This window comes from Myotis myotis, unplaced genomic scaffold, assembly GCF_014108235.1.
Source record: "Myotis myotis isolate mMyoMyo1 unplaced genomic scaffold, mMyoMyo1.p scaffold_m19_p_12, whole genome shotgun sequence".
Lineage (NCBI taxonomy): Eukaryota > Metazoa > Chordata > Mammalia > Chiroptera > Vespertilionidae > Myotis > Myotis myotis.
In genome coordinates this window covers 70,632,891-70,645,327 of record NW_023416316.1, presented here as the reverse complement: position 1 = coordinate 70,645,327, position 12,437 = coordinate 70,632,891, and the positions used below count along the sequence as shown (strand labels likewise).

The window sequence follows — 12,437 nt, the reverse complement described above, 5'->3', positions numbered from 1 at the left end:
TAAACTCAAATAGCACAGTGCCCGCTCCTAGGAGGCATTTGAAAATTACTACTTCCATTCCCAATGTTGATTAAAAAATCATTTTAGTCTGTATGTACACAAGCTATTCACCAGAGTGAGATGATCTTTAACCAATGCAGTCACCTAGGTCTCGTCGCAGTTGGAAGTAGTATGACCTCAGAATACTCGTGCCAGCGCTTCTGGCTTCCACGCCCACAATGCTCATGCTGTCACTGTCCACCTGGGTAAATCCACTGCGAAGGAAAGGACACACTGCGTGTTAACCTGAGACGAGGACAAATGTGCTGGCAGTGGGGTCTTCACACACAACCTCATACCTCCTCCACCCAGCCCCGTTTGAGGACCTACATTCATTGGTAACAATTAGCAAATACGACCACTTCTGCAGTGGGAATATCAGCTTCGGACCCTCCTGAGAGGAGCTGCCTGAATCACAGTGATCCTGGCTATTCTGGAAACTTCTCCTGATATAGGAGGAGGGGCACCTGATCTAATCTTGGCAGGTCTGAGTCATTCCCCAGCATTTAGAACCATCAGTTCCTGATCAGTCTCGGTGAAGATGTGAACACAGCAGCTAATAAGGCCACCATTCTCTGTGATGTTACCTGTGTCTGCCTAGAACAGCGGTTCTCAACCTGTGGGTTGCAACCCCTTTGGCAGTTGAACGACCCTTTCAGAGGGGTCGCCTAAGACCATCCTGCATATTTACATTATGATTCATTACAGTAGCAACATTACAGTTATGAAGTAGCAACGAAAATAAATTTATGGTTGGGTCACAACATGAGGAACTGTATTTAAAGGGCCAGAAGGTTGAGAACCACTGGCGTAGACAAACGTACCATGTGCTGCTCTGAGGCGTGAGAGAAAAATGAAGCAGGTATATAGAAAACCAAACCAAACTAAACTAAGCAAAAACAAAATTAGAGAAGGAATTTCTTGTTTCTTACAGAGGCCTAGCTGTTGGGCTACAGGCTGCTTCTCGAGTCCTGCTGCTCTGGCCTTCGTGAAATACCTTTTAGCTTCAAGCCCATGCTGACTTACTAAGTTTTTCTTTAAGTAGCAACTAAAGTTCTAGTCAACTTAGAAATATCAAAAGTGGAATGCAGCAGTTTCCAGACTCTCAGAAAACTGCAGCATTGGCTGGTCTACCTAGGGGCTGAGCAGGTCCCCGATCTGGTCAGCCAGCCAGTGATCACTGTGATTTTTGGGCAAAGAAGGTTGAATTTGCATCTGCTTTCTCTCTTTAGAATCATCATTCCTCCTCTTAAGTCTTTCTTTCTCAATTGATTTTTAGTAAATTTGCAGAGTGGGGCAACCATCACCATGATACAGTTTTAGAACATTTCCATCACTCCAAAAAGATGTTGTGCCCTAGCCCAATTGGCTCAATGGTTAGAGCATCAACCTGCAGTCTGAAGGGTTCTAGGTTTGATTCTGATCAAGGGCATGTACCTCGGTTGCAGTCTTGATCCCCAGCCCCAGTCAGGGCACATGCAGGAACAACTAATTGATTTGTCTCACTCACATCGATGTTTCTCTCCCTCTGTCTTTCCCTCTCAGCTTCCACTCTCTCTAAAAAAAAAAAAAAAAAAAAAAAAAATCAATGGGAAAAAAAAATTCTCAGATGAGGATTAACAAAAAAAATAAATAAAAATAAAAATTTAAAATAAATTTTAAAAAAGATTTGTTGTACCTATCTGTAGTAAATCCCATCCTACTCTCAGCCCCGGGCAGCCACTAATTTATCTTCTGTTCCTACAGACTTGCCTCTCCTGGATGTTACATAAATGGAATCATAGAGTACTATCGTATACATCTGGCTTCTTTAGTGGAGCACAATGTTTCTGCATTTCACCCATGTCAAGTGTATGTCAATGCACCATTCCTTCTTATAGCTGAGTAATATTCCCTGTATGGATGTACCACAGTGGATTTATCCATATCGGCTGGCATTTGAACTGTCTGCACTTTTAGGGTTGAGTAAAGCTGCTAAGAACATCCCATGCAAGTCTTTGTGTAGATGTGTGTGTGTCTATTTCTCTTGAGTAGATGTGAAGATTCACATAAAGTCTGGGTGTAGATGAATTTATTTCCTTAGGTACATACGAACCTTCCTCTAACGTCTTTGTGTAGACACAGGTCTGTTTCTCTTGGGTAGATCCTAAGTGCTACTGGGTTGCTGGTAAATTTATGTCTAATACACATTTTCTTTGGAGAATCAGAATTCGTATTCAGAGACGACAACATTTTAGGAAACTGAAAAGTTCCTAGAAAGTTTTGGTTATTTCTTGCAGTAGTCACGAAGGTCCCAAAAAAGGAGATAAAATGTTGCACATCTTAGAACTTACAGGGAACAACAGCATTAAGCAAGATTTCTGGGTTTATGATTGCCAAATGAAGCTCCCCAAAAAAGAAATTACCACTCAACTAAGGATTTCTGGAGGTACGTGTTGTAAATCAGGGAAGGGGCATAATTTGAGGTCATGATCCATTCGTTCTGGAGTCCTGATTAAAACACGTTTTTGAGATGTGCCACTCACTTGCCACACTGAAAACAGTGTCACTTCAGCAGATGGACATGTTTACAATTTTATAATGCGTGTACTGCAGTGTTTAAAAGCACATGTGAAATGGGAGATTCCAAAGTTTCTACTTGCTTACCATGACGAGAGCAGTGCAATACAGCAAATGGATGTATGCAGCTTTGTGATGCACACAGTGCAGTGTTTAAAAAGACTTATAAAGAAGTTTCTAAACATGCTACTTGCTTGCTAAGTTAAGAACAGTATTGTGTCAGTGAGAGGATGTTCTAACTACTCAGTAGTGCTGTAAAGAATGCAATAGAGAATTCCGTAAAGACAGATAAAAAAGAATGAAACAGCCCATTCGTGAGGCCAACATCTAAGCACAAGCCCCTGAAGGTTGACCTGAACAAGGCAACAGCACAGGTGTTTGCATGCATCTCCCCAGAGGAGGGACGGTATCCCTGCCCCTGGAAGAGATCATCGTTATTATTGACAGAGGGGCTCACTTCACACAGGCGGGCCTCGGATCCACAGCAGACACAGCAGAGCGAGGCCATGACGCCGCTCCCAAGTACAGGGGAACCTAGTACAAATGTATCCCAGCGTAAACTAGCGGAAGTACAGTACGTCCCCACCTGCAAATGTGGACATGGAACGGCCTGGCTCCCAAACACTCCTGTTCGGCCCAGACCTCCGACTTCCAAGGAATTTAATGAGGAATTCTGAGTGAAGCAGTTGCTGGTGCCAATGCTTTCAGAATACAGAGCACTGAGTTGGCCTTACGTTTTGTTTAGAAAGTTGAGAGGGTTAAAAACTACCTACAGACCAATGATCTTAAAATTTAGTTGACTCCCTACTAATTCTTAATCTTCCCAGAAAATTGTATTTATTTACTGAAAAGAACTAAGATTCTCCTGTTTTAGGAATTTCCTCTAATAATTGTCCTCAAATACCTACTGATTTACAATTCAGAAAATATGTAGTTTTGTTACAGAAATCTGTAATTTTTTTAAATATTTGGTTTGGGGCACTGTATTTTTTCATTTAAGATTATAAGATGTTTCATGGGCACAGACAACAGTGTGGTGATTGCAGGGGCAAAAGGGTGAGTGGAGGTGGAAAAGGGTATGGGGGAATAAATGTTAATGGAGAAAATAAAATTTTAAAATAAATAAGTAGAAAATGGAGTGAGCAGCTGAAACTAGTAACATCCACCCCGAATTGGCGAAATTCCTCAGCTGGCGAGACGGTTTGCAGCCGGGAAGAGCAGAACTCCCCTGGAAAGGTAAAAAAACCAGGGATTTGGGCAGGAAAGTTCGCCAGACCTCTGAGCCCAGAGAGTCGGAGGGAGAGCGTGTGGCAGACAGCCGCGTCCCTTGGGACAGGCACAGCCCCTAACAGGGGAAAGGAGAACCGCGGGATTCCTGGCGCCGCCGGGGGAATGGAGAGCTGGGTCTGTGATCACGGAGGACTGAGCCTAAAGGGGGCAGCCTGAAGAGCTGACCAGACCATGCAGTCCCGGTAAGAGAAGAAGCTTACAGAAACCAAGCCTTCCCCGTTTCCGCGGCCGGCGTTTGTTTGTTTGTTTTCACTGAACCCTGTTCATGGGACATGTCGGATACAGACACTCACCTGTGCTGAAGAGAGGGAGAGTGTGCGGAGGAGTGGAATCTGGGGAGAGACTGAGGAGAGAAGGGGGGCAGGGAGAGGTGGCAGCGAATTGAGTGCTGAGCCACCCCTGAGCCCAGGGCTGAGGCAGCCATTCTCTCCGGAGAGTGAGACTCCTCCCCCCAGCCCCCAGGCAAGGAGCACAGCCACACCCAGATTCCACCCTGTAGGAGATCAAGGATTAAAATAACCTGATCAGTCCCTGGGAGTTAACAGGGTCTGGCCTATAGAGGGATTTTCAATCCCAGCAACAACACAGCACTGGTAACTCTTACGCAGCCAGCTCTGGGCAGTGAACTTCCACTGGACAGAGAGGCCCTATAGCCTCAGAGGCCAACCCCAGAACACTGCCACCCAGAGGCTGACCCACAAACTGACTCTTTGCTAAACACAAAATAAGGCAGTCTGGGAAACAAATGCGGCTTGCTTTAAAATAAGGACTGTGGTTTACAACACAGAGGAACAGTGTATCGCAGGGAAACTCAACACTCTCCTGAATACCTGGCAGGTCTAAGGCGAGCCACACTGAAGAATAGAAGAACCGAAGGACCTTCACTACTGCAATATTTTTTTTTTCTTTTTTCACCTTTTAACTAAGAAACCAAATTTTTTTTTTTTTTTTTTTTTTTCTTCTGCTTTTTTTTTTCTTTTTTTTTTTCTTCTTCTTTTTTCCATCACCTGATTTTACCCTTTTAATTACTACCTTCTTATTTTTAACCAGTATTATTACTGCTACCATTTTACCATTTTTTTTTTAAAGTGCCATTTTATTTTCTGTTTATTTTATTTTGGGATTAGTGTTCTCCATTCTATTTTCATCGTTATATTATTGGTTGTTTCTAGTTTGCATTCATCTCCAGGGAGCTGTTGCTGGAAGTTGTTGGGATTAATGGCTGTTCTATAGGAGTATTCTCCTCATATAAAAAAGTCTCTTCCCCTCTTCCACTTCATTCTCTCTTTTCGCTCTTTTTTTTTTCTTTTCTTTTCTTTTCTCGCTTTTATTTTCCCCCCTCCTTTTTCCCAATTTCATTTTTGCACTCCTTTTTTTGGTCCCTAATTTTCTTTTCTTTTTTCTCTTTTCTCTTTTTCTCTTCCTTCTTCCTTATCCCCTAATTCTCTTAATTCAGGTGGTCACCTTTATTTGGGGTTATTCATATCGTGAATATATTTGTGTATAGTGCCTGGTACGTGGTGCCTTGTTGTGTTGTATTTTGTGCCTTTAAATCAACGCAGCAGATCCAAGCAACAGCAACCTCCTGAGCACCACACCCTCTGCTGAGGAACAGCAGCTGTACGTGAAACCTTGCCCCACCAGCCAGAAGAGCCACCACAGCTGTGAACAGCACCCACCAGAGGAGCTGCTGCCAACTGAAGAGCAGCTGCTACCGCAACCGCCAGAAGAGCAACCACAGACCAAGGAGTCACTGCCACCAAGGGAGCAGCCACTGAACGACTCAACGTCTAGATATGTCAGCGAGATCAAACATGGGTAGACAAAGAAACCCCCAAAGAAAAGAGAAGGAGGACTCTCCAGAAAAGCAGCTAAGTAATACAGAGGCATGCAACATGACAGAAAAAGAATTCAGAATAAGGGTCCTAGAGTGCATAAACCGGATGGAGGAAAAAATCGACAACCTCTGCAAGAAGCTAGAAGAAACAGATGAAAAAATCAACAACTTAAGTAAGACCCAAGAAGAAATGAAGAGTGATATAGCTGCAATGAAAAACTCCATTGAAAGTATCAACAGTAGACTAGGAGAAGCGGAGGACCGAATTAGTGATTTAGAAGACAAGGAAGCAAAACACACCCAAAACGTACTGCAATTGGAGAAAAAAATGAAAAGACAGGAGGAGAGCCTAAGGGAGCTTTGGGACAACATGAAACGAAACAACATACGAATAATAGGGGTACCAGAACAACAGAAGGATGAACAAGGATTAGAAAACCTATTAGAAGAAATAATATCAGAAAACTTCCCTGAGGTGGGGAAGAAAAAAGTCACACAAGCCCAGAGAGTCCCAAACAAGTTGAACCCAAAAAGACCCACACCAAGACACATCATAATTACCATGGCAAATGTTCAGGACAAAGAGAGAATCTTACAGGCTGCAAGAGAGAGACGGAAAGTTACATACAAGGGATCTCCCATTAGATTGTCAAATGATTTCTCAACAGAAACACATCAGGCCAGAAAAGAATGGACGGAAATTTACAAAGTGATGCAAAGCAAAGGACTAAATCCAAGAATACTCTATCCAGCAAGGCTATCATTCAAACTTGAAGGGGAAATAAGAAGCTTCACAGACAAAAAAAGGCTAAGGGAGTTTATCACCACCAAGCCAGCAATGCAAGGAATGCTAAAGGGACTGGTATAAAAATAAGAAATAAAAAGCTCAGAAAGAAAACAGCCACACAAAAACAGAAATGGCTACAAACAAGTACCTTTCAATAATAACTTTAAACGTAAACGGACTAAATGCTCCAAACAAAAGACATCGAGTGGCTGAATGGATAAAAAAACATGACCCATACATCTGCTGTCTACAAGAAACCCACCTCATTAGAAGGGACTCACACAGACTGAAAGTGAAAGGATGGAAAAATATCTTTCAGGCAAATGGAAAGGAAAAGAAAGCTGGGGTAGCAATACTTATATCGGACAAAATAGACCTCAAAGTGAAGTCCATAACAAGAGATAAGGAAGGCCACTTCATAATACTAAAGGGATCAATACAACAAGAAGATATAACCCTGGTGAACATATATGCACCCAATGCAGGAGCACCCAAATTCATAAAAAAACTCCTGGAAGATATCAAAGGAGAGATCGACAACAATACAATCATAGTAGGGGACTTTAATACACCACTAACAGCACTGGATAAGTCCTATAGACAAACAATCAGCAAAGATACAGCAATCCTAAATGACTCACTAGATCAGATGGACTTAATAGACATCTTCAGAACACTTCACCCCAAAGCCAGGGAATATACGTTCTTCTCAAGTGCTCATGGGACATACTCAAAAATAGACCATATATTGGGTCACAAGCAAAGTATCCCCAAATTCAAGAAAATTGAAATCATAAAAAGCGTCTTCGCAGACCATGATGGCATAATATTAGAAATAAACTACAATAAAAACAACCCAAAATACTCAAACACCTGGAAGCTGAATAGCATGCTATTAAATATTGATTGGGTTACCAATGAAATCAAAGAAGAAATTAAAAACATCCTGGAAACTAATGACAATGAAAACACAACAATCCAAAACCTATGGGACACAATGAAAGCAGTCCTGAGAGGGAAGTTTATAGCTCTACAGGCCTATCTCAACAAACAAGAAAAAATGGTAGTAAATCATCTAACTCTACAACTCAAAGAATTAGAAAGAGAGCAACAAGAAAACCCCAGAGTGAGCAGAAGGAAGGAGATAATAAAGATTAGAGCAGAAATAAATGACATAGAGACCAAAAAAACAATACAGAAAATCAATGAAACCAAGAGCTGGTTCTTTGAAAGGATAAACAAGATTGACAAACCTCTAGCCAGACTCACCAAGAAGCAAAGAGAGAGGACCCAAATAAACAAAATCAGAAACGATAGAGGCGAAATAACAACAGACCCCACAGAAATACAAATGATTGTTAAAAAATACTATGGACAGCTCTACTCCAACAAACTAGACAACCTGGAGGAAATGGACAAATTCCTAGAAAAATACAACATTCCAAAACTCAATCAGGAAGAATCTAAAAATCTCAACAGGCCAATAACTATGGAAGAAATTGAAGCAGTCATCAAAAAGCTTCCAGCAAACAAAAGCCCAGGACCAGACGGCTTCACAGGGGAGTTTTACCAAACATTCAAGGAAGAACTAAAACCTATCCTCCTCAGACTACTACAAAAAATTCAAGAGGAAGGAACACTTCCAAGCTCATTCTATGAAGCCAGCATCACCCTAATACCAAAACCAGGTAAAGACAACACAATGAAAGAGAATTACAGGCCAATATCCCTCATGAACATAGATGCCAAAATCCTCAACAAAATCTTAGCAAATCGGATCCAGCAGTACATCAGAAAGATCATACACCATGACCAAGTAGGATTTATCCCAGGGATGCAAGGATGGTACAATATCCGCTAATCAATAAACGTGATACATCACATAAACAAATTGAAAGAAAAAAACCACATGGTCATATCAATTGATGCAGAAAAAGCATTTGACAAAATTCAACACCCATTTTTGATAAAAGCTCTCAGCAAGGTGGGAGTAGAAGGATCATACCTCAACATAATAAAAGCCATATATGACAGGCCCACAGCAAACATCATACTCAATGGACAAAAACTAACACCATTTCCCCTAAGAACAGGAACAAGACAGGGATGCCCCCTCTCACCACTCCTGTTCAACATAGTACTGGAAGTGTTAGCCATTGCAATTCGGCAAGAAGAAGAAATAAAAGGCATCCAAATTGGAAAAGAGGAAGTAAAACTGTCCTTATTTGCAGACGACATGATATTATACATACAAAACCCTAGAGACTCCATCAAAAAGCTACTGGACTTAATACATGAATTTGGCAATGTAGCAGGATACAAAATTAACCCCAAGAAATCCGAGGCATTTCTATACACCAATAGGGAACTTTCAGAAAGAGAGATTATAAAAACAATCCCGTTTACCATCGCACCAAAAAAATTAAGCTACCTAGGAATAAACTTAACTAAAGAGGTAAAAGACCTCTACTCAGAAAATTACAGGACGTTGAAAAAAGATATAGAGGAAGACATAAACAGATGGAAGAACATACCGTGTTCATGGATTGGTAGAATCAACATCATTAAAATGTCCATACTACCCAAAGCAATCTATAAATTCAACGCACTTCCCATTAAAATACCAACGGCATACTTCAGAGATCTAGAACGAACTCTCCAAAAATTCATCTGGAATAAAAAAAGACCCCGAATAGCTGCAGCAATCCTGAAAAAGACCAAAGTAGGTGGGATCTCAATACCAGATATCAAGATGTATTACAAAGCCACTGTTCTCAAAACTGCCTGGTACTGGCACAAGAATAGGCATATAGATCAATGGAATAGAATAGAGAGCCCAGAAATCGGCCCGAACCAATATGCTCAATTAATATTTGACAAAGGAGGCAAGAACATACAATGGAGCCAAAATAGTCTCTTCAATAAATGGTGTTGGGAAAATTGGACAGATATATGCAATAAAATGAAACTAGACCACCAACTTACACCATACACAAAAATAAACGCAAAATGGATAAAGGACTTAAATGTACGACAGGAAACCATAAAAATTCTAGAAGAATACAAAGGCAACAAAATCTCAGACATATGCCGAAGCAATTTCTTCACTGATACAGCTCCTAGGGCACTTGAAACTAAAGAGAAAATGAACAAATGGGACTACATCAAAATAAAAAGCTTCTGCACAGCAAAAGAAACCATCAACAAAACAACGAGAAAACCCACTGTGTGGGAAAACATATTTGCCAATGTCATATCTGATAAGGGCCTAATCTCCAAAATTTATAGGGAACTCATACAACTTAACAAAAGGAAGATAAACAATCCAATCAAAAAATGGGCAAAGGACCTAAATAGACACCTTTCAAAGGAGGACATTCAGAAAGCCAAGAGACATATGAAAACATGCTCAAAGTCACTAATCATCCGAGAGATGCAAATCAAAACAACAATGAGGTACCATCTCACACCTGTCAGACTGGCTATCATCAACAAATCAACAAACGACAAGTGCTGGAGAGGATGTGGAGAAAAAGGAACACTTGTGCACTGCTGGTGGGAATGCAGACTGGTGCAGCCACTATGGAAGACAGTATGGAGTTTCCTTAAAAAACTGAAAATGGAACTCCCATTTGACCCTGTGATCCCACTTCTAGGAATATATCCCAAGAAACCAGAAACACCAATCAGAAAGGATATATGCACCCCTATGTTCATAGCAGCACAATTCACCATAGCTAAGATCTGGAAACAACCTAAGTGCCCATCAGTAGATGAATGGATTAGAAAACTGTGGTACATCTACACGATGGAATACTATGCTGCTCTAAAAAGGAAGGAACTCTTACCATTTGCAACGTCATGGATGGAACTGGAGAGCATTATGCTAAGTGAAATAAGCCAGTCAATGAAGGAAAAATACCACATGATCTCACTCATTCATGGATAATAGAGACCATTATAAACTTTTGAACAATAATAGATACAGAGGCAGAGCTGCCTCGAACAGATTGTCAAACTGCAGCAGGAAGGCCGGGGAGGGTTGCGGGGCAGGAGGTAGGGGGGTAAGAGATCAACTAAAGGACTTGTATGCATGCATATAAGCATAACCAGTGGACACAAGACATTGGGGGGTAGGGGAGGCTAGGGGACTGTCTAGGGCGGGGGGATAAAATGGACACATATGTAATACCCTTTGTAATACTTTAAGCAATAATAAAAAAAAATAAAAATAAAAATAAAAAAAAAATAAAATAAAAAAAAAATAAAATAAATAAGTAAATACGTAGTTGTGAGAAGTTTGTCACAGGAGGCTGAATTTACTGCATACCTCATGACAAGAAAGTGACAACTCCCCCAGATGGAATATGAGATCTGGAAGCCCTGTCCTCTATGGCCCTCTAGCAAGAAGGCTCACAAGTGGTTCCAAACTATTAACCCAAAAGCACGATGCAGAACCGCATTCTTTCCCTTTCACAGGCTTCCCCCACGGACCCCCCCACACCAGGGTCTGGCAGAGTTCAGAATTGTGTGGGCTATGAAGGGAGGGTAAGGCTGGGCTGCAGGGCTGTCAGGCCCCACCCCGGACCTCCCGCATCCCCGTGGGACTTTGGGTACAATACCACACCTTTGCACGCCCACTGCACCTGGGCAATGTGGGTGATGCCACATAAACTGTGGGTGGCGGTTTCGTACATTTAAGGAGACCGAGTGGAGGGTGCAGAGCATCTTTTTTTAAGAAGAGGAAACAGATTCTGACCAGTGACTTTTGTTGGGTCCCCAAGTAGTGCGGGGCAGGCTAGGCTAGGACTCCAAGTCCCAGTCACATTCTCTCCAAGGGAATCCTTAAAAAGGTACTGTGGGGGATATATGCACCCCTATGTTCATAGCAGCACAATTTACAATAGCTAAGATTTGGAAACAGCCTAAGTGCCCATCAGTGAGAGGATTAAAAAACTGTGGTACATCTACACGATGGAATACTATGCTGCTGTAAAAAAAGAAGGAACTCTTACCATTTGCAACAACGTGGATGGAACTGGAGAGCATTATGCTAAGCGAAATAAGCCAGTCAGAGAAAGATAAATAGCACATGATCTCACTCATTTGTGGGATATAATGATCAACATAAACTGATGAACAAAAATAGATCCAGAGACAAATGGCAGGGGAGGAGGGGTTAGAGAGCAACCAAAGGACTTGTATGCATGCATATTAGCATAACCAATGGACAAAGACACTGGGGCGGGGGAGGGGGGTTTTGCCCAGGGTGGGAAGGGGGGGGGTCAATCAGGGGAAAAGGAGATATACATAAAACTTTATCAATAAAAAAAAAATTTAAAAATAAATAAAAAATTATATATATATAAAAAAAGCCACTGTGGGGAGGCCAGGAGAGGCCGTCTTACAGGTAAAGGAGGAATCGGATGCAATTACCTGGCCCAGCGGTGGGAGCCCCCGAGCAAGTGATAGCAGCTCTTGAGGACAGGAAATTTATTCCCCTTTTTCCACATGTAGACGCGCAAGGAGAGGTCGAAAGAAGAGGTGACGACTCGGCTCTGGTCCTTGAAATGAAAGCTACGTGAGGCGGGGATGTGGGCACCGGGGGCTGGGCTCCTCGATCCGGGCCGGGGGTGCGCACTCACCACACACAGGGACGTGATGGGCCGCTGATGGTCCTGGAAGGCTGCCAGCCGCAGGCCGTGGATGGTGAAGAGCACCAGCTCAGACCCCGACACCAGCAGCACCACTTGGGAGCCGTGCCCCTTCATTAGGTGAGGAGGCATCATGGTGTCTGGCAGGTTGAAACTTGCAATCTGCTGTACTTTTTGAAAGAAAAACACACTGATTGTCGTTTCTCGATAGCAGCTGGAGTCCGGGACAGCGTGCCTCACCTAAGATGACGCAGCACATTGAAAAGGGCAC

At 42.2% G+C, this 12,437-nt stretch overlaps 1 protein-coding gene across 7 annotated transcripts in view; it reads right to left on the bottom strand.

The window, feature by feature from the left end:
• LOC118667619 (F-box/WD repeat-containing protein 12-like) overlaps positions 1 to 12,437 on the bottom strand; it is a 40,918-nt gene that overhangs the window by 4,434 nt on the left and 24,047 nt on the right. For 6 of the 7 annotated variants that reach the window (XR_004971344.1, XR_004971343.1, XR_004971342.1 and 3 more), the window contains exons 8-10: positions 12,158 to 12,336; positions 11,949 to 12,076; positions 145 to 254 (exon numbers count right to left, since the gene is read on the bottom strand). Coding sequence is in view for 3 of the 7 variants with exons in the window: in XM_036331330.1 (XP_036187223.1) it covers positions 145 to 254; positions 11,949 to 12,076; positions 12,158 to 12,336 (417 nt within the window). In the remaining 4 variants the exon portion in view is untranslated. Of the gene's footprint in view, positions 1 to 111; positions 255 to 11,948; positions 12,077 to 12,157; positions 12,337 to 12,437 lie in introns of all 7 variants that reach the window. The other variant, XM_036331331.1, reaches the window with a different exon arrangement.